We start from the raw sequence: 27,394 nt of genomic DNA on the forward strand, positions 1-27,394 counted from the left end.
AAGTTAACATTTGAAGACCAGAATTCTGCGTCAATAGAAGGTAGTGACGTTCGCCAAACTGAGCATAGGTCGTCGTTCATATATCACACACACCCTGCCTTCCATGTTGCATCTAAGATGCCGCAAGTAATGAATTTAATGTTTGGGTGTTTAGTAATATTTCTCTCTTTTGTGAAGTTTGATGGTCTTAGTCCTACTGGAATTTACTCACATGGATTTTGTGTTGCTTTGCTTGGGTAGTGTCTCGAGTTGGCATTTTGGCCACCAGAAGGAATGCATTTTCAGAGGTCAGAGTTTGCCGTGGCTGCTTACATTTTTTCTAAGAATCTGGATGAACGGTAAGTATGTATGCGGCATGGATTGGTGAATGTGAATTTTCGTAACGTTACACTTGAGAAGTATTCATGTATCGGAGCGTGACCATGCTTGTTTACCATTTCTTTTGGTAGGGAGATTCTAGTTGCGGATGAGCACGCACAGGGTGATCGGCGTGTATTATGGAGCCTGCGACTGGTGCAGTAAGTTGTTGACGACGTAAGTAGTGGTTCACATACGTTGTTGTTATACGTTGGTGTGTGGGAAGCTTTTGTTTCAGTCTTGGATAACCGTCTTTGTGTCAATAGGTTATCAACATGGTGGCCTTCATGCTCAGCTTCGACAACATGTCTCCTAAGTGGTTTTTTCCAACAACCTTTGCGGTAAGATTATGTTCCCATATCCAGTAAATTGTGCTAACGATTCTTGGAGCTGGAAATGAATTTGTCGTTACAGAAAACGCTGTGAAAAATGTGTAACTTTATTATTAGAATTATGACAACTTTTTCTTTTCGGGATGAAAGATAGCGATAACATAATTCCCGTTTGATAATTGAAATAATAGTTTGATTACATATGGAATAAGTAAAAAAAAACCAGTGAATTTAGGTTCGAACAAAATATGGTACGCAGTGATTTTTGATTTCTTATCCATGGTTAATTACATTATGCCTATTAGTGGTGTTCGGTGTTGTGAAATTTATTTTAAGCAATATTGGAATGTCAAAAATTTGCTAGCATTTATAAATTTTGAAATTAAATTTTAATTTTCAATGTTTATTATGAAATTAGACAACATTTTCGGAAAATTACTTGTCAATGGCAATCTCCTTTTTTCACTTGTGACATAGATAGTACGTCACCGTTAGTAAAACCTGAGGCGGTTGACTCGTGTATATGTATGATGTAAAATTGTGTTTCCATGTCCAGCAAATTGCGCTAAGTCCTGTGAACCATAGCATTGACACTTTCGAATTCATCCGGTCTAACTTTATGGGCTATGCGGATAACTTGCATCGGGTAACAATCTATTTCTGCATTTTGATTGACAATATTCCTTTGCTGTTATTTTAATGTTGTGTTAGAGTAGTGGATAAACTCAACTTCTCATGTGCCTTGTACGTTGTTGCTGTCTCGTAACTTATTTACTTCATTTGTGCAGATATATGTTCCAATGTACAGGGAGCAACATTGGTACCTGATGATTGTAGATCTAGTGTTCTGCAGGCTAATTTACCTGGATTCTGCGAAGAATGCATCGGAATATGAAGCCAGGATTACTCAAATGAAATATGTGGTGATGACACAGCACGTGACCCATACCAACTCCTCATGCATTTCAGGCATTAATAAATGTTTCGACCTTAGTAGCTTTGAGTACAACTAATAAATTGAGACCTTTGCAGGCCTTCTTCATAGAGAATATATTGCAAGATACGAGATTCTGGAGCAATAAGGGACATTATAAACCACATCCCTCCTCCTTCGACCTCGACAAGTCGGAGGTTGGCCACCAAATTGAGGGCTCGTATGTATCATACTAATCCATATTTTTGTTTGTTGTACCCTAAAATAATTATGTAGTAACACACATGTGACTTTACTGTTCCGTGTAGAAACGACTGCGGAGTGTGGGTTGTTCAGTGGATGATGCAATCTTGGGTCTTTAGAGATTTCATGTTAGAGGTAACAAACACTGTCGAATCGAAGTGATGCTTTAATTGACATTGCTCGAAGCCATTGCTGTTACGTTACAAACCTATCTGACCCACATACTAGTTCAACTGATACTATAGTTATCATTGCTTGAAATCTTTGTTGCTACTGTACGAAATTAGCTAACCCAATTACATGATGGCTATTGTAGGATGCACCAATCAAACTAGGATGCAGCTTGCTCATGATTTGGTCATGGGTAGACATAACCCGATTGCTTGCGAGGTAGGTCGCAGGGCCATGGTTGATTGGGACAGAAATATGTCCCGTTTCAAGCGTCGTCACAATGGCAACAATGCACCGGCTGATGCAGGTCCATCCCCAGCTTCTAGGTGATATCGTGGATATTTTGTTGTGCGGTGGATATTTTTCTATGATGCATTGTGCACCAAGTTGCGTGAACCTCACGTGTCTCGTTGGGGATAAACTTTGGGCCTCGCTTTTGTTAATATGAGGCTCGGGGCCACCACAAATGAATCTTTCTTATGCTAATGACTCAACTATTATAATAGGAGTACATGTATTAAACTGACTAGATATTCCCTACATGTGCATGAATATATGGTAAAACTTGCAACTCTTTTGCTATTGTTTCTTAATGCTAGCTGAAAACATCGAGAAGTGATCAATAAGATCCACATCGTGGCAGTCGTTTCAAGCGAATTTTATAAAATAATTAGAAGCCATTCTGTGATTAAATTGTAACAAGTTAGGAAGTTATGGAAGACTATGATTACACATCTGGGCAAGTTATGGAAGACTATTATTACAGATCTGGGCAAGAATGATAACATGGAATCACAAGCCCGAACCTTTCGATACACACATTACCGTAACTCATTTAGGAAAAACTAGTTGTTTTTTTTTTTTTTTGTCAGTGGGAAAACTAGTTGGTTGAACCCAGTTTACTAATTTCCTTTTTGGCAATAATTACTTAAAGCCCAAAAGCTGACTCACCCGGCCCAGGTTTAGTTTTTAATCAAGCCATGTGCTTGCTTGGAATGATAAACCTAGCGACTTACTCCTCAGGTTGGGGAATTGTTATTAAGGTAACATGGGCTGCATTATAAAAAACCCAACAAGTAACTCCTGAAGTCAAAATATCATTATTTACTCTCACGATTGCTTAACCTCCAAGCCCCAAATTCATTCTCTAGAGGCGCACATGTTATCATTGCTATTGGCCCTTGCAAAATTTTCCAAAAACAAAATCAATTATACTTGAAGGCAGGTTAACAAACATAGCTACCCTCATCTTACAATGTTGAGATAAGATGCTGGGAAAAAAGAACAGACACCAGATCCCTGAAATAATTTCTTAAATGCAACTTTAATCCGGACCGTGGGATAATGTAAGCCAACACCATTATGGTTGGACTTCGTCCGCATCACCAACAAGCATAATAAATTGTCCAAATTGTCCAAACATAGTAAAGTGAGAAATATATTAAAAGTTTAATAGGCCTTCTTCATAGTAAATATTCCCTAAGTTCCTGTTGTGCGTGGTACCATCCACCATTGCATCTTTTTCTTTCTGTATCACCCACATTATCACAAGGAGTCATATGTTGTCCACATCCTTTTCCAGGTAATTAAAACTGCTTTCCTGATAAAAACAAATTGAATTAACACAACGTAGTCCTCAAAGTTGTTATCCCAAATCAAATTGCATCACCAAATTAAGAAACATACATCAGGTTATTCCATTCAAACGATTCAGGGAAGTAAATGTATCAACCTCCAAAAGAACAATTAAGTGGCCTATCAAGGTGCTTCTTCAGGAGTATTATAAATACGATAGCAACTAAGAGTAACAACAACTACGTCAAGCATAAAAAGGATAAACACGCTACAATACACCAAACATACATCAACAAATAAGCAGACTCAACTAACTCAGCACATAATATGCTTCTCGTTGCCATGCCAGTGACAAGGGACCATACATTATTTAGTGGGATAGCATCTGCTAGTGGTCGGTATTTCCCCAACCTTTGCGTGGTCCTTTCTGTAATCTTCTGAGAAAGACCCTAAACTGCATCATTACGGAAGCAAATACACATACAATTTTTTTGCAGTCAACAGTTATACGCATACAACATGAACCAAAATACTTGGATCATCGCAAGCTTTTAACGATGATATAAAAACACATGCAGGAATCCTAACCTCGTTTGCCCACTCGTCATGATGGTGCATCCTGCCTTCGCATTGTTTCCTACATGGCTGTCGGAGGTCGAATCAGCGAACTGTCTCGTTAAGTCATCCAGGTTTCGTGCATGATTTCTAGCCTTTCCAGGGCCAGGTCCCCCTCAACGACAGAAGTTAGTTGAATGACATTGCTAATACGTAAAGAACACATGACAACTACCATGTGAAGTGAATACCTTGAAACTCGGAGGTGTCATCCTGGATGAATCATCTTGGCATTCTGCTCTGGCCACACCGTGCTGGTTCGCGTTGTTGGCTGCTGACGACTTCTTCCCCCTATCCTGGGGACTTTTTCTTTTCGTATGGCCTACGTGCTTGCAGTTAGCACATCGCCTTCTCTTGCATAATAGCCTTTGTTTGGCAAGTCGAGGGGCGCCCTTTGGGTTCGCAACCTTGGGATCCCGCACCACCTTCTTCATCCCCCTTGTGTCCCGTTCATTTCCTAACCCCCGACATGCAGATTCCAGAGTATTGCACAAGTTAACTATGTCATCCATTGCGTTCCGAAACAAATTTTCATCTTGTGAACCTACGTAAACAAGCCACTGAGCCTTTGTGTGGAGCGCCCAATGTCTAACCAAAAAACTTCTTTGGGTGGAATCATCCACCTTATCGTCGTATTAATCTGTATCTTTGGCATCTTTTCTCCATCGTCGCAGGACCAATCTTTCAGGTATTTTCCGTAGATGCTCTGCTTTCATCACAAAGAACATATGCCTGCACGGGTACCCGTTCTTTTCCCAAAAAAAGCATTGACAGTCGAATTTTCTGGTACTTCTCCCGAAGGCGGCCATTACCTGAACATCAGGTTTCTCATATTCCTCTAGATAATAAATCATTGTAGTCAAGCACCATTTTTTCATAAGTAGATTAACTGCTCCAGCTCCTTCAATCTCTTTCCTAACATCTGTGAACAACTCTCGAGTATAAACACTAGCAGCAGCTATCTCTATTGACCTCAAACATGTGGTCATAACCGGATTGGTGTAAATGGAGTTAAACTGTAGCAACATCCCTTTGTTCCGATATGCACGAACGACTAGCTCCAGATTTTGCACTAACTGAAGGATAGTATGGCTTGACTTCGAAAACTTGTTAACCACAACATTTATTCACTCACATCGCGACGTAGTCCGAAATTCGGCGCAAAACTTGTCACGCAAATACGCGTTTGCCCATAGCTTTCACTTTTCATGCATGTGCCTTGCCCAACTACTGTCATGCATCCCAAACTCCTCAATTGTTTCAGCCCAATCCTCTTCAAATTCATTAACCTCCATGTCCATGTACAACCAACGCTTGAACAAAATGCGGAGGCGTTCGTTTATTACATTTAATGTCACATTTTTTTCCACATGCCACGCACAAAAACGATGGCTTGCCTCCGGTAAAACAGACTTCATAGCTTTTATCATTGCTTTGTCCCTGTTAATAACAACTACACAAGGTTTCTTTTGGCACATAACCTCTAGCAAATTCTGTAACATCCACGTATATGACGAGACAGTTTCATCAATCAACAACCCAAAACCAAAAATAGTAGTTTGCTTATGGTTGTTTGAGCCAGAAAAAATCACTACTCGACGTTTGTATCTATTTTTCCTGTAAGTGGAGTCAAACGCTAAGACATCTCCAAAACACTGAAAATCAGACCGGCTATGCCCATTAGCCCAAACCATGTTACCAAGCCTTTCATCTTTTGTGAGGTTGTAGTGCGCAACATACATAGGGTCAACAACAGGCTTTCCCTCAAGGTAAACCAACGTTGCATTCGCATCACCATCAGCTATTCGTGACCGCCTCATCTTGTCCGCGTAGTTGTACGCATCCTTTTTCAAAAATCCCAACAAAGAGTATCCACCTGACTTACCAGCCATGTGATCTAAGATTTTCGACGTCCCAATTCCATACGCATGCATCCCGTCAATGTGAGCCTTTGCCGCGTCTGTCATTTTGCGATGACTGCGAATCAGGTGGGACATCCCAACAGGTGCTAGCTCATGGTTGTGATCCAGTAGTACCTTCCTAACCTTCCACTTGTGCTCACTCTTTTCCAAGTATATTGATAACATTGCTTTGCAGCCAGTCCGTGTTTTTGGTTTGTGTCCCCGCTGCCTATCAATCCTGTTATAGTGCTTGATTTCCCTCAATCCTTCCTTGTTACAAAAAAATCGATATCCCACAACATTACCGTCGCTATCTTTACTTGAGTCCCCTTTTCGTACCCCAAATCCGTTGACTCTTTCATACCTTCGATAAAACTCATACGCATTTTCCACACTTTCCCAAACTTGGTTCAAAATATCATCCGCGCTCAAGTCAAACCCTGGTGGCAAATGTTCCTCCTGAACCTCATCACCACCAACCTCTTACGCATTCATCTCCTCGTTCACGTCACTTACACCACCCCCGCACTCCCCTATCGCCTCACCTCCATTTGCATCATCTGCAACTCCAAACATTACATAAACTGAGTACTCGTAAAAGTCTCATTACTCTACAATTTCCTTTAATACCTGTCCTGTCTAAACTATACATGCATGAACCAAGTACACCTAGTTGGGTGCAAATTAGAAACTCCCTACTTTGGACGGAAAGAAATTGAAGCATTTCCAGCTATTATCCCATTAAACCAAGGTTGTAAAAAGAAATGAACACAAGGTCAAATCAATTACTTGTCAATAGTCAAAACATTAACAAAGAGCAACCAAGCAACATTAACTGCTCATATGAACACGTTAACAACATAAAAAACCGTTATGTCCTCTTCAACTAATTATTCAACTTTATAGTCGGGAACAAAAACAACAACCTAAAAAAAAGTCCAAAGGACATCGCCTCACAAACAGTTCATCAAATTGCCAGCTCATGACGACCAACAAACTCGAACTAAGATCAAACTCAATACTTACGTTAGCAATTCCGCAAAAATTCAACTGCCTGACACACACTTGAAGAACAGATCCTCAAGAACAATTTTATTCAATATCATGTTAATAATAAAAAAATCATTAACTTTCAAAACCACCTGAACAACATTTAAAACACTTCAACAAACAACATAAACAACGACCAGCCACGAACCTAAATACCTGGAACACTCAACTCAGACGGAGATCCTATGAGGGTTGAACGGCGGAGTAAGCACGACAATACCTACTCGTATGATTGCCGAAGACAGACCAAAACTCCTGCCAAAGATACCACCCCGGCCAGTCCACAAGCTCCTACAAGACGGCGAAACCAAGAGACAATGACGGAGAAGAGCGCCGCAACCACGCGGAGACATATTACCCACTTCCCTCCTCACAGACGGCGCCGTGGGCTTTCAACGTCAACGACGGTGACGGTGCAGGCCTCCATGGCTGACACGTTCCGGCATTGGGCGAAGAAGGCTTCTTCAGGTTCGACAGCATGGAAGATGTGGGGACTTGGTCACTACTTGAGAAACGACACCTCTGTATAAGCTAGGGTTTTCTTTGTCATTCAGGATATCCCTTTTTTGGCCCTCTACTCAAATTTCATTTTCTATTTCTTAGTATTGCTTCCTCCTCTTTTTTTTCTTTAAAAAAAATCCACTTCAACAAAATTACAAAAATTAAAATCAACATTCTGATATTTATTGTTTCTGTTATAGGCCATACTATATATATTAATAATTTTTACTAATTATTTAATTTTATGATTATTTATTTTCATAGCCTTCGTATTTTTATTTTAATTTATTTTTATAATCTTTCTCTTTTTACTTTTTTCCCCTTATATTTATGTTTCTTATTTTTATTTGTATTTTCATTCACTTATCTATGTTAATTGAAATTATTAACAATTTAAAAAAAATAAAAATTATAAATATAGCGATAAGAAAACTGAGCAATAAAATAACTGGAAGTACCGTACTTCTTACGTTATAAGTAAATAAAGGTGATTATTATTGACAATTAATTTTTGAGAAATGTTCCTTAATTTCATAAAAAAATTAACACTACATTTTCAATTCAAAAATTATATTATCACTATCTTTTATCATACCAACAAATATGGTCACAACTTTAATTATTAAATTACACATTTTTATAGGCTTTTTATTTATGATATTTTTATTTAGGGAGATGCTACTATGCTGAAAGAAAGATTCTTCAGCAGGTGTTGCTCTTGTTTGTCTCAATATGGTGGGAACACGTGTTCCGTTAAAACATTTACTGCTTCTACATGTGTTGCAGTCGAAGGCAGGAAAAGGTCCCACAATTCAATAGGGGTGCAAAAATCGAGGTTTCTAATCAAATAGAATAGAAGTAACAGTAAACTAATTAATTGTAGATTAAATATAATGTAATGTAATTGGTTTTTGGTTTTTAATGCTCGGGCCTCAGTTTGGTTAAAAAATTTGAATGGACTTGGGAGAAATTTATATAAAAAAAAAAAGGACCCAACCCGTCAGCTTCACCCACACCCTCCGTCACTTGTGATTTGTCCTATGCAATATAATATGAAATTTTAAAATACATAAATAATTTAGTTTAATTACATATATTGTTATAACATATATCAAATAAATCTCAAATGATTAATCTAATATATGAAAATGTGAACTGCTATAATATGATTACAAAAATTATTCATAATTTTATTCTCCCCTTAATATATTATTAAGATATTAAATAATTATTTTAATATTATTGTTTATAGATGTCCACAAATACTAAATTGCATTTTTCTTAATCATGTATAATATTAAAAACGACTTTTTCGATGATTCATTATTTTAAAACTCATTCGACTATTTAAATTTCAGGATACTGTTTATATCTAACATTTTTTTAACCTTCTTAATTAAAACACACAATCAACTAACTAACTGTAAGATTACTTTATATTTTGTTAAAAATAAAGTTAAAATGCAAAAAACAACCCCTTGCACTGATTTAGACATTTTAAAACATAAAAAATATAACATACAGAAAAATCAGACTATTTCTAACATTGGACTCAAACATAAAAGTTAATTAGGCATGCATTACGTTTACCCATATGCCTAATCCTTTTTTTTTTCTCTTCACACCATTGGATCTTTTTTCCTCTAGACCAACACATCTACATGTTTAATATTCAAGGCCCATCTAGGTAATTATTTAACGGCCCGCCCATTTAATAAAAAAATTAATTACCCCAATTATATTATTGTACTACATTTATTATCATCAATAAATCTTCTGCTAAGCACGGATAACTGTCACAGACCTTGTCGATTGCGGGGCCACCGTGACTTTTCTTAAGATTACCATCCACTATATTAAGAACGACATTAGTTTTTTCTGTACATGCGTTCTAATTATGGCCAAAACACGTAATATCTGTGGGTGCTGAAAGATCTTTGGTTCAGCACAGTAGAATTTTTCTTTTTTTTTAAAGTTTTTTAGCAAAACAAAAAATTTTGTAACATGATAAGCATATCTCCTTTTTTTTGGTCAATCCAATCCAATTCTTTTTTTGGTAGTCTTACAATCTGCTCTTAGTAATAAGACTAAGGTCTTTTTTGACTAATTCCAAACCCATTAGTCCTCTTGAATTCGAGTCACTCTTTTTTAAAATAACCTATCACAGTTTTCAAAATAACATTAGTTACAAAAAAAATTAACACTTTAATTAACCCAGCATTATAATTATAAACACTTGGATAAGTAACCGACAAATAAAGCTATGTAGAACCCATGTTCTGCTGCACAGCAGAGAGTTAGCTTTCCCTTGATTTCTCTCTCCACGCGTGTCATCCCAGCAGCCTCCTTATGTATGTTCAGCATGTAAAGAAAGAAAATGGTTTCAGCATAGTAGAATCTCCCAATTTATTATGGATAATGCTACGGTGAGAAAAGTGATTTTTTTCCTCACCTGCTGAAATGTGTTGGAGGAAGAAGAAGAGAACACGTAGAATATTAGTTCTACCTTCTCCGACAAATGCTGTCATATTTGTAGAGTGATATGAATTATAGACTAGACTGTAGTTTATTAATTGGAATTAATTTTATATATAATAATAATTTTTGAGCTCATTTTTTGAATAAAAAATGATATTGGCTTCAAAATTTGTGGGACTTATCATGATAATAAATAGAACAACAAAAATAGTAGATAAAAAATATGAGTGTTTTTTATTCAACAAAAAACCTGAGCTTAAGAATTACTATTATATTCAATTTTATTAAAATTGAAACATTCTTACTTGTTTATTATTATTAAAAAAATTATAATATTAAAACATCGTAATATTAAAATAAAAATTATTATTATTATTATTATTATTATTATTATTATTATTATTAACGAATGTTATAGTATTAAACATGACCTTAATCTTTTAAAGATCAAATATATTATTATTATTATTATTATTATTATTATTATTATTATTATTATTATTTATAAAACCATAATATTAAATAGACCAAAGTAATTTGATTATTATTATCTGTAAAAATAAAATTGTTCTTATTATTAACATCAGTAACAATAACAATATTAACTTAACAACTCAATATATTTATTAATAACACCAATCATGAATATTTTAATTTAAAAAATACAAAAAAAAATTCTGTTACGATTAACATACAATAACAATAAAATATTTAAAATTAAACCTATAGACTTTTAATTATATTTAACGTAAAAAATTGAAAAATTAATAATAAAAATATAATACTTTTTACTATTCACACTAACTAAATAATATAAAATATATATAAAGAATGAAATATACCTAGTGGAACTAATTTCACGGTGTAAAAAATTTATTTGAAAAAAAATTGGAATAACGGTGAGAAAACATTTGAAATTATTATTATTATTATTATTATTATTATTATTATTGTTATTGTTATTATTATTATTATTATTATTCATGGTGCTTTTGTAATAAATCTTATTATTAATTTTTTTTGTTAGCTCCACACATTTATAAAGAAAAACAATAGCTTTTATAATTTAAATTTAGTCCACATTTTATATCACTCTGCAAATATCACACTACTTGCCTGCAAATACCACATCATTTGTCCGACAATAGTGAATCAACATTTCACGTGTTTTTTTTTCTTTCCTCCAACATTTCAGTAGGTGAGGAAAAAAATTACTTTCTTCACCATAACATTGGCCATTTATTATACCATAATGATAAGTAGGAAATGGAGCAAGAGGATCCATGGTAGAAAAATTCCAGCCATGTTTGTAGCTGAATAATGCATTGAACAGTTTTGTTAATTTCCAGTACTACATACACGCCCTTTGATACTAAATTCAGATGAAGAACAGTGATATCAGGCAGGGTCCATTGTACTACGTACGTGGCAAAAATTAGTTAAAGTAAAAAAATGCAAAAATATGATCCGTTACCATTAAAACTATTATTTAATTATAAATTATTGATAAAAAACAAAGCAAATAATTTCCGGCAGCGATACATCGTATCATATAAATATAATAATATAATATAATATCATTTTTTCCATTGAAATAAAGATCACAGCAAAAATACAACTACATATACAGAATTATCTAATAGAGGCACGTTTGATAGCTAGGGTAAAGAAATTAAATAATCTTTTATGTATCTCTTTTTAGTTTTTTAGGATAAAATAATTTTCGTAACTAATTTTAGTGTATATGTAATATAATCTCTTTTTTATATAATATTAAAAACAATTTTTTTATTAATTATTCTTATAAAAATATTATTTGTATATTAAAATTAATTACTAAAATTAATCACCAATATATTTGTGTATAAATATAAGTGTGGTTAATTTATTTTCAATATATATTTATATTTTAATATGTATTTTATACTAATAGCTCACTTTGATGGTTAATTTTGGTGTACACAGTATAGTCTTTATTTTTAATACTAAGAAGAGAAAGCATAAAAAAAACACAAAATTGGTGCATATAAAATTATTCTCTATCAAAAGAAAAAAAGAAACAAAATTTAAAAGAAAAAATAAACATATTAATTAATTATTAGTTGAAAAAATTAGTCATATATTTTTTAATGTTAGTTTCCATGGCTAATTATCCCATACATATGCTATATCGTATGCTGCTTATCCTATAAATAGATATGAGATGAGCCATCACTCTCACACCACAAAGAAAGGCAATAGAAGTGAAGCTTGAGAATGATGAAGCCAACTCTTGCTTTTCTCTCCCTTCTCTTCCTCTTTTTGGTATGCTTTTTTTTTTAATTCATTCTTTCACACTTTCGATTATAATAATGCGCACTTCGTTATTGTCTTTAACTAATTTGTTCTCGCCTTCTCCTTCTTCAACACCAATAACCAATCAATACTCAATAGTAACTTAATTAGAGTTATGAATATATGATATAATATGAAAATAAGATTGATGAAATAATAAGAGGAACATCATCATATATATTTACTATTTTTTTTACCTTAGAGACTTGAAGCTCAACTTGCATCAAGAATCTGTAAAAAAAAATTAAAATTAAATATTTTTGTAACAAGTTAAAAAATTAAAAATAAATTAAATTTATTATTAATCGATGTGTTGAACTTGAACACATTGTGTAGCCTTCATTTTACTAATTTTTCCTTCTCACTATTTTTGTGGATAAGTTTGCTACTAGTTCAGAATCAAGAAAAGAACCGGGAGAATACGGGAAAATGGTGATGAAAAATAATGAAATTTCTGAAGGAATCCAAGGCCTTCTTGTCGATGGATTGAAGCACAAATGTGAAGACGACAAGAAGACAAATATTGTCAGGAATTTTGAACCCATACCAAATGTTTCTGTTTATAAAGAGGACATTAATTATTAGTGCCGAGGAGAAGAAGCAAAATATTGTGAAGAATTTTGAACCGAAACCAAATCTTTTTGTTTACGGTGAAGCTAACAGGAAATAATGAATTAAGTTTACGATGATGATGATTATTATCACATGGCTGAACGAAAAAGAAGAATGTATTAGCACAAAAAAAAAAGTCGTATATTATGGTGTTCCTAGTTATCTGTGTATTAGTGTATTAATAATAAGGTATGTTATGAGATCTTTAATTTGGTTCTGAAATAATAGTTTAGTGTTAAATAATTATTTGGATGATTAGAACCTAGATTGCGATGGCAATTTGAGATCTCATGGTTGATATATGTTTTCGTGTAAAGTGTACTTTCGTTTTATTAATGCCGTTGTTGTTATTATTATATTGTTGTGGTTGGCAGTGAAAGTAGCTAGTGGTAATTATTAATTAAAATGAATAAGAGAAAGTATATTAAATTATGATCAGTATGTAACAGATAAAAGAAAAATGAGTAATCTATGTTATTGGATGAAATTTTATATCATTAAAAATATTATTGTTAACTATAAATAAATCACAAAAGTTGCTGGCACTCTAACATTCTTCTAATATAAATGTTAAAAATTTAAAAAGGTAAAGTAAAAAAATTTTTTGTTACTTGATTAGGGTGAAATTTTTTTAATTTTGGTGAATTAAAAAGTTGGCCCATTATTTAAGTTATTCAGATTTTTTGTTGTCTTCTTAACAAAAAACGATAGTATTTGATAAAAGTTAACTACACAATATGATTATTTAAAAGAGAAAGTCGAAGGACTAATACTTTTATTAAAATTTGACTAACATTTAATCAACAAAAGAAAAATGAGTAATTTCACATCATTAAATATAATTTTACACTATTAAAAATGTTAATAATAACTAATTGATGATTACAAATAACAGCAGCTGCCTGTCACCTCCTAGTACTCCTCTATTCAAAATGATAAACTAGATAGACCAAAGACCATTAAGATTCAAGGTTATGCTTATGAAGATAATAAAAAAGTTTTTTTTTTTTTTTTTTTTTTACCTTGAAGGCACACAGTTTACCACACAACATCCATACATTATTGATAATAGTTTTATGTAAGTGGAACATATGCATACATTAATTGCTAACATCACATGGCGAAAAATCCAGCATCGGATTGAACCACTTTTGGAACAAAGATAAGATTATCGGCAGGGAAAAAGTGGCACACTGAAGTGATTCCAGGCTTAACAGCAAGAACTTGAAATGAAGGATGAGAAGACCCCCATTGTGAAGTATCCAAATGACAAACAACGATAGCTTCCACCTTATCACCATTCTCACCTTCAAGTGGTACCCTATAAACCTTCTCATCCTTCATTTCAAGTTCTTGGTCTTAAGCCTGGAACCTCTTCAGTGTGCCACTTTTTCCTGCTGATAATCTCATCTTCGTTCCAATAGTTCTTCAATCCCATTCTGGATTTTCCGCCATGTGATGTTATAAGTACCACATCAAAAATTACTGTATGCATGTTCCTCTTACATCAAAAATAGTGATTTCGTTATGACCATCAAGTCCTAAAACTTGAAATGGACAATTTTTTTTTTGAAATAGTTAAATAATAATACTTCATGCGTATCCTTAGTTATCTTTAATGTGAGCGATAGATACAGTATCGTCTTATAGTTTCCGGTTTTTAGTAATGTATGATTAAATATTTCATTAATTAATATTATTGTAGGTTTAATTTAGGAAATTAATTCAAGATTGAAACTTTCAATTTTTAATCAATTGAAATGTTCTTTAATGAAAAAAATTATTTTTCTTTTTTTTTTAATGGTGAAATAGATAGTCACAGTAATAATAACATGTCGAAGGTCCCATGTTGTTGGAAAATAATTGAAATGGACAAAACTTCTTTGGAATCGTTAAATAATGCTTCATGCTTCTAATATTTTTTATTTTATCTTTTTCTGATGAATTGATAATCATTACATATAAAAGGGACCCGGCCAATGCTATATTGGTATAAAAAAATTATTTGTATAAAAAAATGAATTATTAAAATTAGTTATTAATATATTTATATATAAATATATATAATTTATTTTATTTTAAATATGTATTTATATTTTAATATATATTTTATATTAATAATTAATTTTAGTTAGTTAATTTTAATTTTAATATACTAACGAGTTGAATGGCAAAATATTAAAATGTACAAAGATATTTTAGAATAATCTTAAATAGTGCTTAATCTACTTCTACTTTACAAGAAAGGGATTGAGATAAATTCTGTGACAAACTTTTTTCTTTTTTATTTTAAACCTCAAACCCACATAATCTATTGCATCATTGTATCCTTTTTATATATATTAATAACTAAAAAACTAAAACGCTAATGTTTGTAAAAGTATTTTGTCGTAAAACAGATAATCATAATATACAGGATTTCATGATTTACATAATATGCTTTATGCTTCTATATGCACTCATTAGATTAATTTTGTAACATTTACTATCGATATCAAATTACTCTTGTAAAATTATTTTAAATGCAAAACCAAACGCAATATATATATATATATATATATATATATATATATATATATATATATATATATATATATATATATTGTAACTTTATTCCTAAAGTTTAAATTATTCCAATTTTGTTCAAAATATTTTAAAACCCGCGGTCGAATCAATTCTAAAATCAGGGACAAATTTGGATAATGATGGATCAAAATTTGTAAAGATGAGAATTCAAATATTTAAAAGAGTAATTTGTAACACTACAAGAATAATTAGTTTTAACGACAAGTTTTTAGTGACAATAATACAATGGCTGCTATTTTTTATTTTTAAGTTATGTTTTTGTGGCTATTATATATTTACCACTAATATTATATATTATAATGACAATTATTATTATTGTCACTAAAAATATAAAAATAAACTACTTTCAGTAAAAAAATTTTAGTAGCCATATTATTATGGCTGGTATAAATTTTATTAAAATAATTTTTTTTATAACAATGGATCAATTACATAAAAAAAAAGAAGACCCATCCAATAACCCAAAAGAAAAAGACCCACCCGTTTTTTTTTCTGAGAAACTAGAGAGAAACCCAACCCTAAATCTAGCCACCGTCACCATCCCTCATCGCCAAACACTTCTCCTCCGGTAGAGGGTGCTATCGCCGTCGGCGGACAGACCGTTGGTGCCGTCGCATTTCTTTCATCGCTGAACTCTTCTCAGTTCTCATCGTTCCTCTTCTCGTCGCCGTCGCACGAAGGAAGCATTGACCTCGTGGCGTATCCGTCGCGAAGGTTGCTTGGTCGATCATCGTCTCTCTCTCTCTCTCTCTCTCTCTCTCTCTCTCTCTCTCTCTCTCTCTCTCTCTCTCTCTCTCTCTCTCAGGTCAACATGCCTCTTCGAGTGCTCTATCACTATCTGTCCGAGCTCACTCCCCTTTCTCCGTTGCCGTCACTTCCGATTCCTCCATCGCCGTCACTTGCCTTCCTCCTTCGCCGCCGGTAAGCACTGTTGCTTCAATTTAATTGATCGCTTACTTTGATTGTAATTAACTGTATTTTGTTTGTAATTTGTAGATTGTCGATTCCTGTAATTCTATTTGCAAATGTTGAATTTTCATTTTGATCAATTTATTGTTTGGTTTGAATATTTAGTCTCTCCTGACAAAAATCTGGTAAATTATGTGTTGCAGGCAATTTGCTCAACATTCACGAGTCTGTAAATTTCAATACATAGCTGAATTAGAAAGAAATGTACAAGGTTTACAGGTAGATTTTAGCATTAGGAAATGATATGCATCATGTTTTCTATGTTATTTTGGAAATTTTCTTATTCTGATTTATTATTTTTTTTTTTGTTATTTACTCTTTTATGTATGTCAATTCATAGGCAGAAGGATCTAAAGTATCTGCCGAGCTTGAATTTCTTAACTAGGAGAATCTCATCCTGAGTATGGAGAACAAAGCTCTCAAGCAACGGTTAGAAAGTTTAGCATATGATTAGCTTATCAAATATTGTAAGTTTCTACCATTGAACATAAGCTAATAGGTCTTATTATAAGTTGGAATTTGGAAGTCATTTGTTTATTGGTGTACCAATCTAAATACCTGCATTTTGAGGGAGTGTTTATATATTCACTCATATACAACTAGGGAAATTCTTAGGATGTTATGCTGCATTTTAATTATCTATGTTATGCTGCATCTTTATTCAACCGGTGTTGCATCGCCTGTCACCGAATTGCACCCTCTCCCTCTGTAGGATTATGCAGAGATTTCCAGTGTATGCCCTTCTCTTTATCTAGTTACTTGTTGACATGGAAGCACAAAGTGAACTCCTGAATAATTCAATTTTGTTTCGTATTTTTGGATTTTATGAGTTTTGTTTTTAGATTGTGTGTTTGGAATATGCATAAACTTACCATGCACTTTTCTGTTCTCAAAGGCTTAAGTCTTGTTATTGAAGTTTTGATAAAGGAAAAAGAAAATGACTTCAAGATTAGGTAGTGATAATGATGCTGATAATAACAAAGGTAGCATGTGGACTTTGGAGCAAAAGCTGGATCAGCCAATGGATGAAGAAGCTGCAAAGCTAAAAAATATGTACAGAGAAAAAAGTAAGATATGCAAACTAATTTTTCATGTTCTTCTTTCTCTTTCTAATTTACTGAATTGGAATTCTATTTGTTTTCTAGGAAAACTGAAAAAGTATCCAGTCTTTCCTAATTAGTAATTAGCCTTTAATTAACTTTCTTAATTAATTTATGGAATTGAGAAATTAATGGTATACAATTGAATAAGTGCCTTATTTATACTTTCGTTTTTTTCAATTGTATTTTTTGTATTATAGAAAAAAGGATACAATTGAAAAAAATGCTATTCTTACTACATTTTAGTGATATGCTGTTTTAACTAGGTAGTATAATAGACATGCTTGTGCTATACTTTGAAAAGTGTTGTGTCGAAAATTCTAGTAAAACATGTAAATATTTTATTAGAATTATGGATGTGGTTCAATTGAGTTCAACTGGGTTTCTAAGCTTTTTCAAGTCTTATATATCGTGTATTTGTAATGTGCTACATTATATTTGAATAATCTGCTTCTGGTTTTCACTTTTCAAATAATAATAAGAGATGATAGTTGTGTGGAAAATTCTGTCTTGTTTATGAGTTAGGACTTTCATATGAGAAACTTCTACTATATGAATATGAAATCTAAATGTGATGATATATATTTTTTAGTGCTAAGTTGCTAAATATCCCTTATGGAACTTGTGAAACGATAATGAACATAATTGATTATATTAAAACTGTAGATAATACAGGATATATATATATATATATATATATATATATATATATATATATATATATATATATAAGCCACAGAAATGATATATCAATTAAAACTTAAGCAATTCAAATTACATAAAACACTTTAATCACTTCAAAAGCATTATTATATTCTAGCTATTTCTTTATACATACATAGATAGCAGGTATAGTACTAATGTAACCAATGATCATCAGCTAGTTAACTTAATATTTAGCTATACATACATATAGTTAGGCAAAGCATGCACGCAATGATTAAGGCTCCCAAGTCTCAAACAATGATCAGAAAATATTGTGTGGTAATTACCTTATCATTTATTGGTATCTTTTATTAATTCTTTTTTTACTACTTGATAAATAATAAATTTCTGCTCCTTGTTTTTGTTTTAGATAACTAAGGATCTAAGCCCTGCATATTTGTTGAGATAAGGGCATGGCTTTCATTGTGTCATATATTATTATTCTTTGGTTCATTCTTTTTTCACTAATATAGTTTCTTTTTCATTTTTCTCCCTTGTTTTACAGGTCTAGGTACACTTATTTTTCAAGTTATCCTTGGTTGCTCGGTATTATTTCATATTTGGTAATTATTGGATCTTTGACCAACCCTAATTATTTTTGGTATCCTTCTAATTATTATGTTTCTATCTTGTGATTCTTTTCTATTGTAGAAATTAGAACTTGTAATGAATGTCCACCATTATTGTATTACAGTATTAATTTTATTTAGTGACTGAAGTTGCATGTTGGTGGTCCTGTTATTTCTTTTAAAAATAAAAGATGAGTTTTATTCAGGACATGACAATGACAGATAACAACATAAGCACAATATCATCATGCAAACAAACAAAAGGGTAACTAATTCATTCTAATTCAATCCCTCAAAGTAGTTTTTCTCCTGGAATCACTGGTACTTACTCATTTTCTTATTCTTTTCTTTAAACTCGTCATAGGGTCTATATATTTCTGATTATCTTAGAAGCAGCTTCAATTGGAATCAAGTACCAAGGAAAGCACCAATCCATTTCAAGAATTACAACCCACTATTCTGGTTTTTCTCACAGCAATATTTTGTCATGCCATGACACCAATAACATCAAAACTTGGCTGCCAAATTGCCATTATCTTCTATGTTTCTGGGCTACTTGGCTGCGAGACCCTACTTTGGATTCTTGTTGCGCAATTTTGGTGGTGGTATGTAATCATCAATGTGGTTCCATTATTAGTAGTCTTATTGTGCATTTGAAAGTTAGATCTCTAACATGGCATGTAACATTTTTTGTTGTTTAGATTTGTAACATGATTTATTATTTTTGAAGAGAAATTTGTGTATTAATATTTTGAGTTTAATAAAATATCTCATTTTATAATAATTAATTTCAGTATATTTATATTATATATAATAATAATAATTGTTGGTAAAACTAATTGAGATTCTAGAAGAAAAAATAGTTCGATGCTTCTAAGAAAATGAGTATAATATAACTAAAAAAAGTCTAAGATTTTAGTGGCAATAGTAATAGCAACCAAAAGTAAATAATATTACAATTCTAGAATTATTTTTAGTGGCCATAAAAATTGCCGGTAAAATGGAATATGGCGGCAATAGTAATGACCACTAAAAGTGAATTTAGAATAATTTTTGGTGACCATATAAATTGCCAAGAAAATGGCCGCTAAAAGTTATAAACTTTTTGCGGCGATTAAAAAGGTCTTTACCGGCAAATGTTATAATTGCCGCTAAAACCTTTTAGTGACAACGCATAAGACGGCTAATATCTATTTGCCGGTAAATGTATTAATGGCTATTTTTATTGCCGCTAAAAACAAAATAAATGGCCGCTAAAAATGATTTTATAGTGTAATAACTTATTAGAAAAAACAATAATTGAGTCTACCTAGTATTTTTAACGCTCATTTCTCTTTTCTTAATATTTATGATTACAAAAATGCTTAAAACTTAAAGGAGTAGTATATAATTTTGTATTGCAATTTTTAAATTTTTCGGTTATTCTAGAAACCCGTCCGCTACCATTATTTTTTTTTAAAATATATCAAAATCAATCATTAAAATTAACCACAAATATATTTGTATATAAATATAAGTATAGTTTAATTTATTTTTAATATGTATTTATATTTTAATATATATTTTATATTAGTAACTAGTTTTAGTAACTAATTTTAGTATACACGTAATATTATTTTTTTTTATATATAATATAAAAAACAATTCTTTTTTTATTTATTTTTTATTAATTATTTTGAATACTGAAAATAGAAAGCATACAAAATAAACATATTCTCTATCAAAAGAAACAAAATTTAAAAGAAATAATAAACATATTAATTAATTATCAGTTGGAAAAAATAGTTCTTATATTTCATTTTAGATTTTCCATGGCTAATTATCCAATACATCATATGCTGCTTATCCTATAAATAGATGATGAGATGTGCCATCACTCATACACCATACACAAAGGCAATATATATATAGAAGTGAAGCTTGAGAATGATGAAGCCAACTCTTGCTTTTCTCTCCCTTCTCTTCCTCTTTTTGGTATCCTTTTTTTTTTTTTATAATCAATTCTTTCACACTTTCGATTATAATAATGCGCACTTCGTTATTGTCTTTAACTAATTTGTTCTCGCCTTCTCCTTCTTTAACACCAATAACCAATCAATACTCAATAGTAACTTAATTAGAGTTATGAATATATGATATAATATGAAATAAGATTGATGAAATAATGCGAGGAACATCAGCATATATATTTACTATTTTTTTTACCTTAGAGACTTGAAGCTCAACTTGCATCAAGAATCTTTAAAAAAAATTTAAAATTAAATATTTTTGTAACAAGTTAAAAAATTAAAAATAAATTAAATTTATTATTAATCGATGTGTTGAACTTGAACACATTGTGTAGCCTTCATTTGACTAATTTTTCCTTCTCATTATTTTTGTGGATAAGTTTGCTACTACTTCAGAATCAAGAAAAGAACCTGGAGAATATGGGAAAATGGTGATGAAAGATAATGAAATTTCTGAAGGAATCGAAGGCCTTGTTGTTGATGGATTGAAGCACAAATGTGAAGAGGAGAAGAAGACAAATATTGTCAGGAATTTTGAACCCATACCAAATGTTTCTGTTTATAAAGAGGACATTATTAGTGCGGAGGAGAAGAAGCAAAATATTGTGAAGAATTTTGAACCCATACCAAACATTTCTGTTTATAAAGAGGACATTAATTATTAGTGCCGAGGAGAAGGAGCAAAATATTGTGCGAACAATTTTGAACCGAAAGCAAATCTTTTTCTTTATGGTGAAGCTAACAGGAAATAATGAATTAAGATTACACTACAAGAAAATAAGCTTTCTGCCACGCTTTTAAAGTGTGCCAAAAAGTGCTTAAAAGCGTACCGATAGCTTTTCGCCACGTTTTTTGAACTATCGGTACGCTTTTGAAAGGGTCACATCTGCGAGCGTGCCGATTGCTCTATCGGCACACTTTTGTGGATCTATCGACACGCTTTTTCTTTCGCCACGCTTATATCTCTTGCCACGCTTAAAAGCGTGCCATAGATGTTAACCTATAGCTACGCTTGAAAAGCGTACCAAAAAGTTCACATATTGATACGCTTTTGAAGCGTGCCCATAGGGTAGAATATGGGTCACTTTTAAAGCGTGCCAATTTCCAGGTTATGGCCACATATCTTAAACGTGCCTGTTGAGGCCAATAGTAAGATATAGCCACGCTTACGTGCCTGTTGAGGCCAATAGTAAGATATAGAGATCAGTAATTTTTTTTTCATTTATTTCATGCAAAATTTATATATAATTTTAAAATCAAAGCCAATTTTACATTGTCCATATCAACCAATCAAACATATATATAAACTTCCCCATAAAAAAACGGCCTTATATATAAGCTTGTCACCACAAAAGTAGACTTTGATCACAAAGTACCAAAAATCAAAGTCATAAAAAGAAAATAAAAATTACAATTCAAAGTGTCACATATCTATTTCCTTATCCTTGGTTACAAAATATCAAATTTCATGAGTAGTGTGTTCATCCATTATGAGCTCCATTATTTTTATCACTGCCCTGCAGAATTTTAAATAACCTGAAGTTAGTGCATGTTATAAAGGCTACTTTAATTAAGTCCAACAAATCCAATTCCAAATCCAAATTGATTAAATATGAAAATGGCAAGGCCACTTTAATTAGGTCCTGCAATAATACATATTCAGCCATCACATACCTATCCTAATTCAACACAAATCAAAAACAAAAAATAATCCCTATACAAGGTCACAACCATATGCTCCCCTTGGTACTTTTTTATCTAGCACTATCACATACCTATCCTAATTCAACATATACTTTATTTTTGTACAAACTAAGAAAAATAAAAGGTCAGCTCCTGCAATAATTGAATTAAACACATATACTTATTTCTTTCTATTTATCTATGGAAATTGAAAGAAAAACTCATGACAAAGCAGCAAATTAAGCAATCACCAGTACATATTAAGCCTAAAAGTAGAATGAGGCAGGAAACTTGCCAAGGCCAACAAATAGATGAGAAGATAAAGCATAGAAAAAATTATAGTTAAGCAATCAGCAGTACAAATTCAGTCAACAGTACACTACAAGAACAAATTATAGTAAAACAAATTCCACTTGTGATTTTATTTTAAAGGTTCTATTACAGAACAAATAAGTAATAACAACTTAACATTCATTAGCTTAGTTGCCTCTATAGAAGCTGTGGGAGTTTTTAAAATTAAACTAAAATAAAAATAGTCACCTAGCACCCAGAAACTAAATCTGTGCCCTAACAGCAACAGCAGTACCGCAGCAGAAGCAAACCAAGAGAGGTGGCAACGGCAACAACAGCGAGAAGACAAATATTAAAAGCCTAGAATAAAAAAAAATAGACTTAAATAAATACTAATAAGATTCAGTTCAGGAATAAAACTTATAGCAAGCAAACAAACCCAAGATTCAGTTCAAGCAAACAAATGATATTTATTATGCAAGCACGAAAAAGAAAAGAAAAAAAAAACTTCTAAGAAAAAGAATAATACTTAAAAAGATACTCTCTTTCTCACCTTCAATTCTAAAAAAGTGCAAGCTACATAATGAATGCCAAATTTTCAAAATTAAAATTTGCACTTCCTTCAATTTTAAAATTATTAGAATCCATGGAATAATTAAACTTTATTGTTGTGATATAAGGAGATTCCCAAAATAAACAATTTAGGTTTCTTATATAATTTTGTAAATTATTTTCGCCTTTAAATTTCATCAAGAAATTTAGTTAATTAAAAAGTTAATTTAAAATGGAAAATGCTAACAATAAAATCTTGTTCCTGTTAAGTGAATTCAACTAAAGTGTGAGACATGAGCTCTTTACGAATGCTAACCGATGATGGATTCTAGAATCTGGCAAATAAACATACACTAAGCACATTTCTTTTGTTATCATTTATGCAAGAAAAGAAGTTGCCTAGTCTAACTTAATCTAATACCATATATGAGGTAAGACAGCTGATTACCATGTCTTGCATTTTACCATAGAATGAATGCTTGTAGCAACCACACCGTCCTCGAAGCTGTGACTTGGTCCAGCTACAAATCTTAACACCAGTATACGAACCAATAATTTTATACCTGTGCAAATTGGCAGTGAACATCAATAAACTAATATGGATCCATTCTAGTTTGCTTGCTTCCCTAAACCAAAAATTTACAGAAATGAACCAAATGCATGATGTATCATAACATCAATAAACCAAATTAGCCACAGAGCTCTTTACAGTCCTCAATCTGATTTGTAAATGTATTTTCCCGAAAACAACAATTTGATATATTTGGTCTATTGAAGACTAAATTGAGACATGCTTAAACTTTCAAGGACTGGTTTAAGTTTTTAACTATTAACCCTAAAATTAACATACCTTTTTCTTAAAAAATTGCTATCAGCTCTTGCCTAACACCAAAGCAGGGAAAGTACCATAGGAAAATACTTTTTAAGTTTTAACTAGTCAACGACACTTATATGTTAAAAGGAAATGCAAATCAAAGATTGTGTAAGGTACAACTTATTGTTATTTCATCACACAAATTCACACACATAAATGATGCACTTCACAAACTACACACACAGAAACATAAGTAGCATCCACACAGATAGGGTTGGGGGCTTTTTCTTTTGCAAGTTTGTGACAATCATGAAATATAATGAACCTTCCTGAATATAAGATAATAAAAAAAGAAAAGAAAAAACATAAGATAGTAAAAATAGTAATCATATGATTGAGGCAGCTTAATAATATGAAATTTCTATCCAGTCCAAAATGCCCTTGGTTCTTTTCCCTACAATCCTTTTTTTCCTTTTGCCTTGATTTGCTTACCCAATTTTTTCTATAGAAGCTTTTCAGTTCCATTGACAATTAGATGACAGAAATGTGATCGTTTGTATTACCCTGGTTCCTGCTTTTGCTTTTCAATGAGATCCCTTGTTGTCAAAGGATAGCATCAGAATGATAATAGTATATCCCAAGTCCACCACCAATATTTAAGTAGTTAACTTCAAAACCTTGATCTCGGATTTGGTCAATGTAGTTGATCATAATAACAGCAGCATCCCTAAAGATAGAAACCTATAAAAATAAAATAAATAAGGATGGACCTAAGCAGAAAAACAAGGGTCTCTTAAGATATTTTTAGAATAATAAACAGGACATCAAACATACAAATAAGTACACTACAACTTTAGAGGTTTCAAGTTGGACCAACAGTGATGTTGTGCACATAGCAGTTAATCATAAAAATAGCAGCAAGAGGGTGAGAAACCACAATAACAATTGAAATGGAGGGTTTTACTTATGAATGTTGCATATTGACACATTTTTAATGTTACATATCACGAGCTTATATTATTTGCTCTTTTCTATCACCTTTCAGATCCAGAGAACCAGGACCTTCCCCTTGTACCTTTCAGAACATAACATGTATCGAGTACAAATTTGAAAATTTTACTCCAAAAACAAGCTGACAGAATCACGAATTGAAAAAGCACATGAATTTCACCAATTGAAACCACAAACACAAATTACTAAAAAGTAGCATTCATCAGAGATACACGCATTCAAATAATAATAGCAGAAAGTGAGATTAGGATGAAGAAAAGAACACCTCACAGTATTCCTGTGCTGCATTTCCTTGAGGAGAGAAATCTCGCGAAATGCAGTGCTAGGAACGCCTTCATCCTCCTGCTCAAGGCAAATCTTCTTGAGAGCGATGGTCTCATTGGTAACGTGGTCGCGAGCCTTGTAAACGACGCCGTAGGTTCCTTCCCTAATCTTCTCAACCTTCTCGTACTGCAATGAATGAAGCAAGCAAAAAGTGATGAATCGGAATATGAGGAAAAAGAGAGAATCGGTGAATGAAGTGAGGATTAAAACTAAAAGGCGTAGAATCAGAAATTGTGAATGTAAATGGAAGAAATTAGGGTTTACATTTCATCTTGCATGCAGTGGGGGAAGCGCAGGCGGAGCAGCGACTCTTCTGGAGGTGAAAGCTGCGGTGGCCGCACCTCACACAGAGAGAGGCGAGCAGCACCACGACCATGGCTGGGTTCGAGAAGATGAGGCTGAGCAGAACCGCGACACAGAGAGAGGCGAGCAGCACCACGACCAGGGCAGGGTTCCATCGCGAAGATGAAGCTGACGGCGCCTTAGCTTTTAGGGTTCGAGAGGGTTCGAGCGAGAAGAAGATGAACGCTGAATTTTTAGGGTTTTATTGTTTTAGTTAGTGTGTAAGTTATTAGTGTGTGTTGTTGGGTAAAATTTGATAACTTAGAAAAAGAAAGGGTTAAGTGTGGGAAAAATAGGTGGGAAACTAAATTTTAGGGGAGTAAATTTTATCGGTACGTTTTTTATGGTGTCAAAATACATAAGGTATAGTCACGCTTTTTAAGTGTGCCGATTACTTTCTACGGTCACGCTTTTTAAATGTAGCAAAAAAAGCGTGGCCATATATCAAATCAGTGGCCACTCTCGTAAAAGCGTGCCGATTTCTCTCTATGGGTACGCTTTTCAAGCGTGGCAGTAAGAAAGCGTGGCCAAATTTCAAATAAGTGGCCACCCTTAAAAAAAACGTGCCGATTTTTTTCTATGGCCACACTTTTCAAGCGTAGACAAAAAAGCGTGGCCAAATCACAAATCAATGGCCACCCTCGTAAAAGCGTGCCTATAGACCACTTTTGGGCACGCTTTAAAAGCGTGGCAAAAAAAAAGGGTGTCGACAGGCCTTTTTTCTTGTAGTGTTATGACGATGATTATTATTATTATCACATGGCTGAACGAAAAAGAAGAATGTATTGGCGCAAAAAAAAAAACGTGGTATATTATGGTGTTCCTAGTTATCTGTGTATTAGTGTATTAATAATAAGGTATGTTGTGAGATCTTTAATTTGGTTCTGAAATAATAGTTTAGTGTTAAACAATTATTTAGATAATTAGAACCTAGATTGCGATAGCAATTTGAGATCTCATGGTTGATATATGTTTTCGTATAAAGTGTACCTTCCTTCTATTAATGGCATTGTTGTTATTATTATATTGTTGTGGTTGGCAGTAAAAGTGGCTAGTAGGGGTGTGGACCGGGTGAAATGGGTTTGATGTGATTTAGATCCGACCCAAAATATATACCGGGTCTATTTATTAGACTCGAATCTGACCCTAGATTCGATAAAACCTGTTAGAAACAAGAGACTAAACTGGAGAGAGGATTTGTGTATTATTGAGTATATTCAAGTTGTCTATTCAAATTGTCTAAAATGATATAATATAAAAGGATATTTATAGGTATTAAGAGAATCGTAATAATAAAGACATAATCTCCTATAATAAATATTCATATATATTAAAT

At 32.5% G+C, this 27,394-nt stretch overlaps 2 protein-coding genes and 2 long non-coding RNA genes across 15 annotated transcripts; 2 read left to right on the forward strand and 2 right to left on the reverse strand.

Moving 5' to 3' along the window:
- Positions 1 to 5,426: 5,426 nt before the first annotated feature.
- Positions 5,427 to 7,658, reverse strand: LOC112770742 (protein FAR1-RELATED SEQUENCE 5-like). The gene is made up of 3 exons (XM_025815138.1): positions 7,541 to 7,658; positions 6,616 to 6,688; positions 5,427 to 6,492 (listed from the first exon to the last, which is right to left on the reverse strand). The coding sequence occupies exons 1-3, from the start codon at positions 7,656 to 7,658 to the stop codon at positions 5,427 to 5,429; spliced, it is 1,257 nt and encodes a 418-aa protein (XP_025670923.1).
- A 4,700-nt stretch (positions 7,659 to 12,358) lies between these two features.
- On the forward strand, positions 12,359 to 13,459 carry LOC112788960 (uncharacterized). The gene is made up of 2 exons (XR_003196135.2): positions 12,359 to 12,461; positions 12,873 to 13,459. It is a non-coding gene; the product is annotated as an uncharacterized lncRNA (long non-coding RNA).
- Positions 13,460 to 16,132: 2,673 nt separating this feature from the next.
- On the forward strand, positions 16,133 to 19,816 carry LOC112788963 (uncharacterized). 5 transcript variants are annotated; one of them, XR_011876823.1, is made up of 7 exons: positions 16,133 to 16,610; positions 16,802 to 16,877; positions 16,999 to 17,125; positions 17,554 to 17,725; positions 18,969 to 19,026; positions 19,239 to 19,297; positions 19,397 to 19,816. It is a non-coding gene; the product is annotated as an uncharacterized lncRNA (long non-coding RNA). The 5 variants fall into 5 exon arrangements; XR_011876828.1 differs by having other exon boundaries at positions 16,150 to 16,610; positions 16,999 to 17,087; positions 17,642 to 17,725; XR_011876826.1 differs by having other exon boundaries at positions 16,151 to 16,610; positions 19,224 to 19,297.
- A 2,540-nt stretch (positions 19,817 to 22,356) lies between these two features.
- LOC112788964 (uncharacterized) lies at positions 22,357 to 26,321 on the reverse strand. Of its 8 annotated transcripts, none has more exons than XM_072226148.1 (6): positions 25,981 to 26,293; positions 25,658 to 25,842; positions 24,874 to 25,122; positions 24,016 to 24,130; positions 23,265 to 23,375; positions 22,357 to 22,558 (listed from the first exon to the last, which is right to left on the reverse strand). In XM_072226148.1, the coding sequence occupies exons 1-2, from the start codon at positions 26,172 to 26,174 to the stop codon at positions 25,659 to 25,661; spliced, it is 378 nt and encodes a 125-aa protein (XP_072082249.1). In that variant the 5' UTR covers positions 26,175 to 26,293; the 3' UTR covers positions 22,357 to 22,558; positions 23,265 to 23,375; positions 24,016 to 24,130; positions 24,874 to 25,122; position 25,658. The 8 variants fall into 8 exon arrangements, with proteins under 8 accessions (XP_072082249.1, XP_072082255.1, XP_072082220.1 ...); XM_072226154.1 differs by having other exon boundaries at positions 24,945 to 25,122; positions 25,981 to 26,291; XM_072226119.1 differs by having other exon boundaries at positions 24,945 to 25,122; positions 25,663 to 25,842; positions 25,981 to 26,281.
- Positions 26,322 to 27,394: the final 1,073 nt, after the last annotated feature.

Source organism: Arachis hypogaea, chromosome 3 (genome assembly GCF_003086295.3).
Source record: "Arachis hypogaea cultivar Tifrunner chromosome 3, arahy.Tifrunner.gnm2.J5K5, whole genome shotgun sequence".
In the NCBI taxonomy this organism is placed as follows: domain Eukaryota; kingdom Viridiplantae; phylum Streptophyta; class Magnoliopsida; order Fabales; family Fabaceae; genus Arachis; species Arachis hypogaea.

Coding starts and splice junctions, on each gene's coding strand:
- LOC112770742 (XM_025815138.1), bottom strand. CDS start 7,658: ATGCTGTCGAACCTGAAGAAGCCTTCTTCGCCCAATGCCGGAACGTGT. Junction 6,689..7,540: donor CGCCGTCTGTGAGGAGGGAA/GTGGGTAATATG, acceptor TTGGAGTTGCAG/ATGATGCAAATGGAGGTGAG. Junction 6,493..6,615: donor GTGAACGAGGAGATGAATGC/GTAAGAGGTTGG, acceptor GTTTTATCGAAG/GTATGAAAGAGTCAACGGAT.
- LOC112788964 (XM_072226096.1), bottom strand. CDS start 26,174: ATGGAACCCTGCCCTGGTCGTGGTGCTGCTCGCCTCTCTCTGTGTCGC. Junction 25,843..25,980: donor CACTGCATGCAAGATGAAAT/GTAAACCCTAAT, acceptor CATTCATTGCAG/TACGAGAAGGTTGAGAAGAT. Junction 25,123..25,662: donor AAATGCAGCACAGGAATACT/GTGAGGTGTTCT, acceptor TTATTTTTATAG/GTTTCTATCTTTAGGGATGC.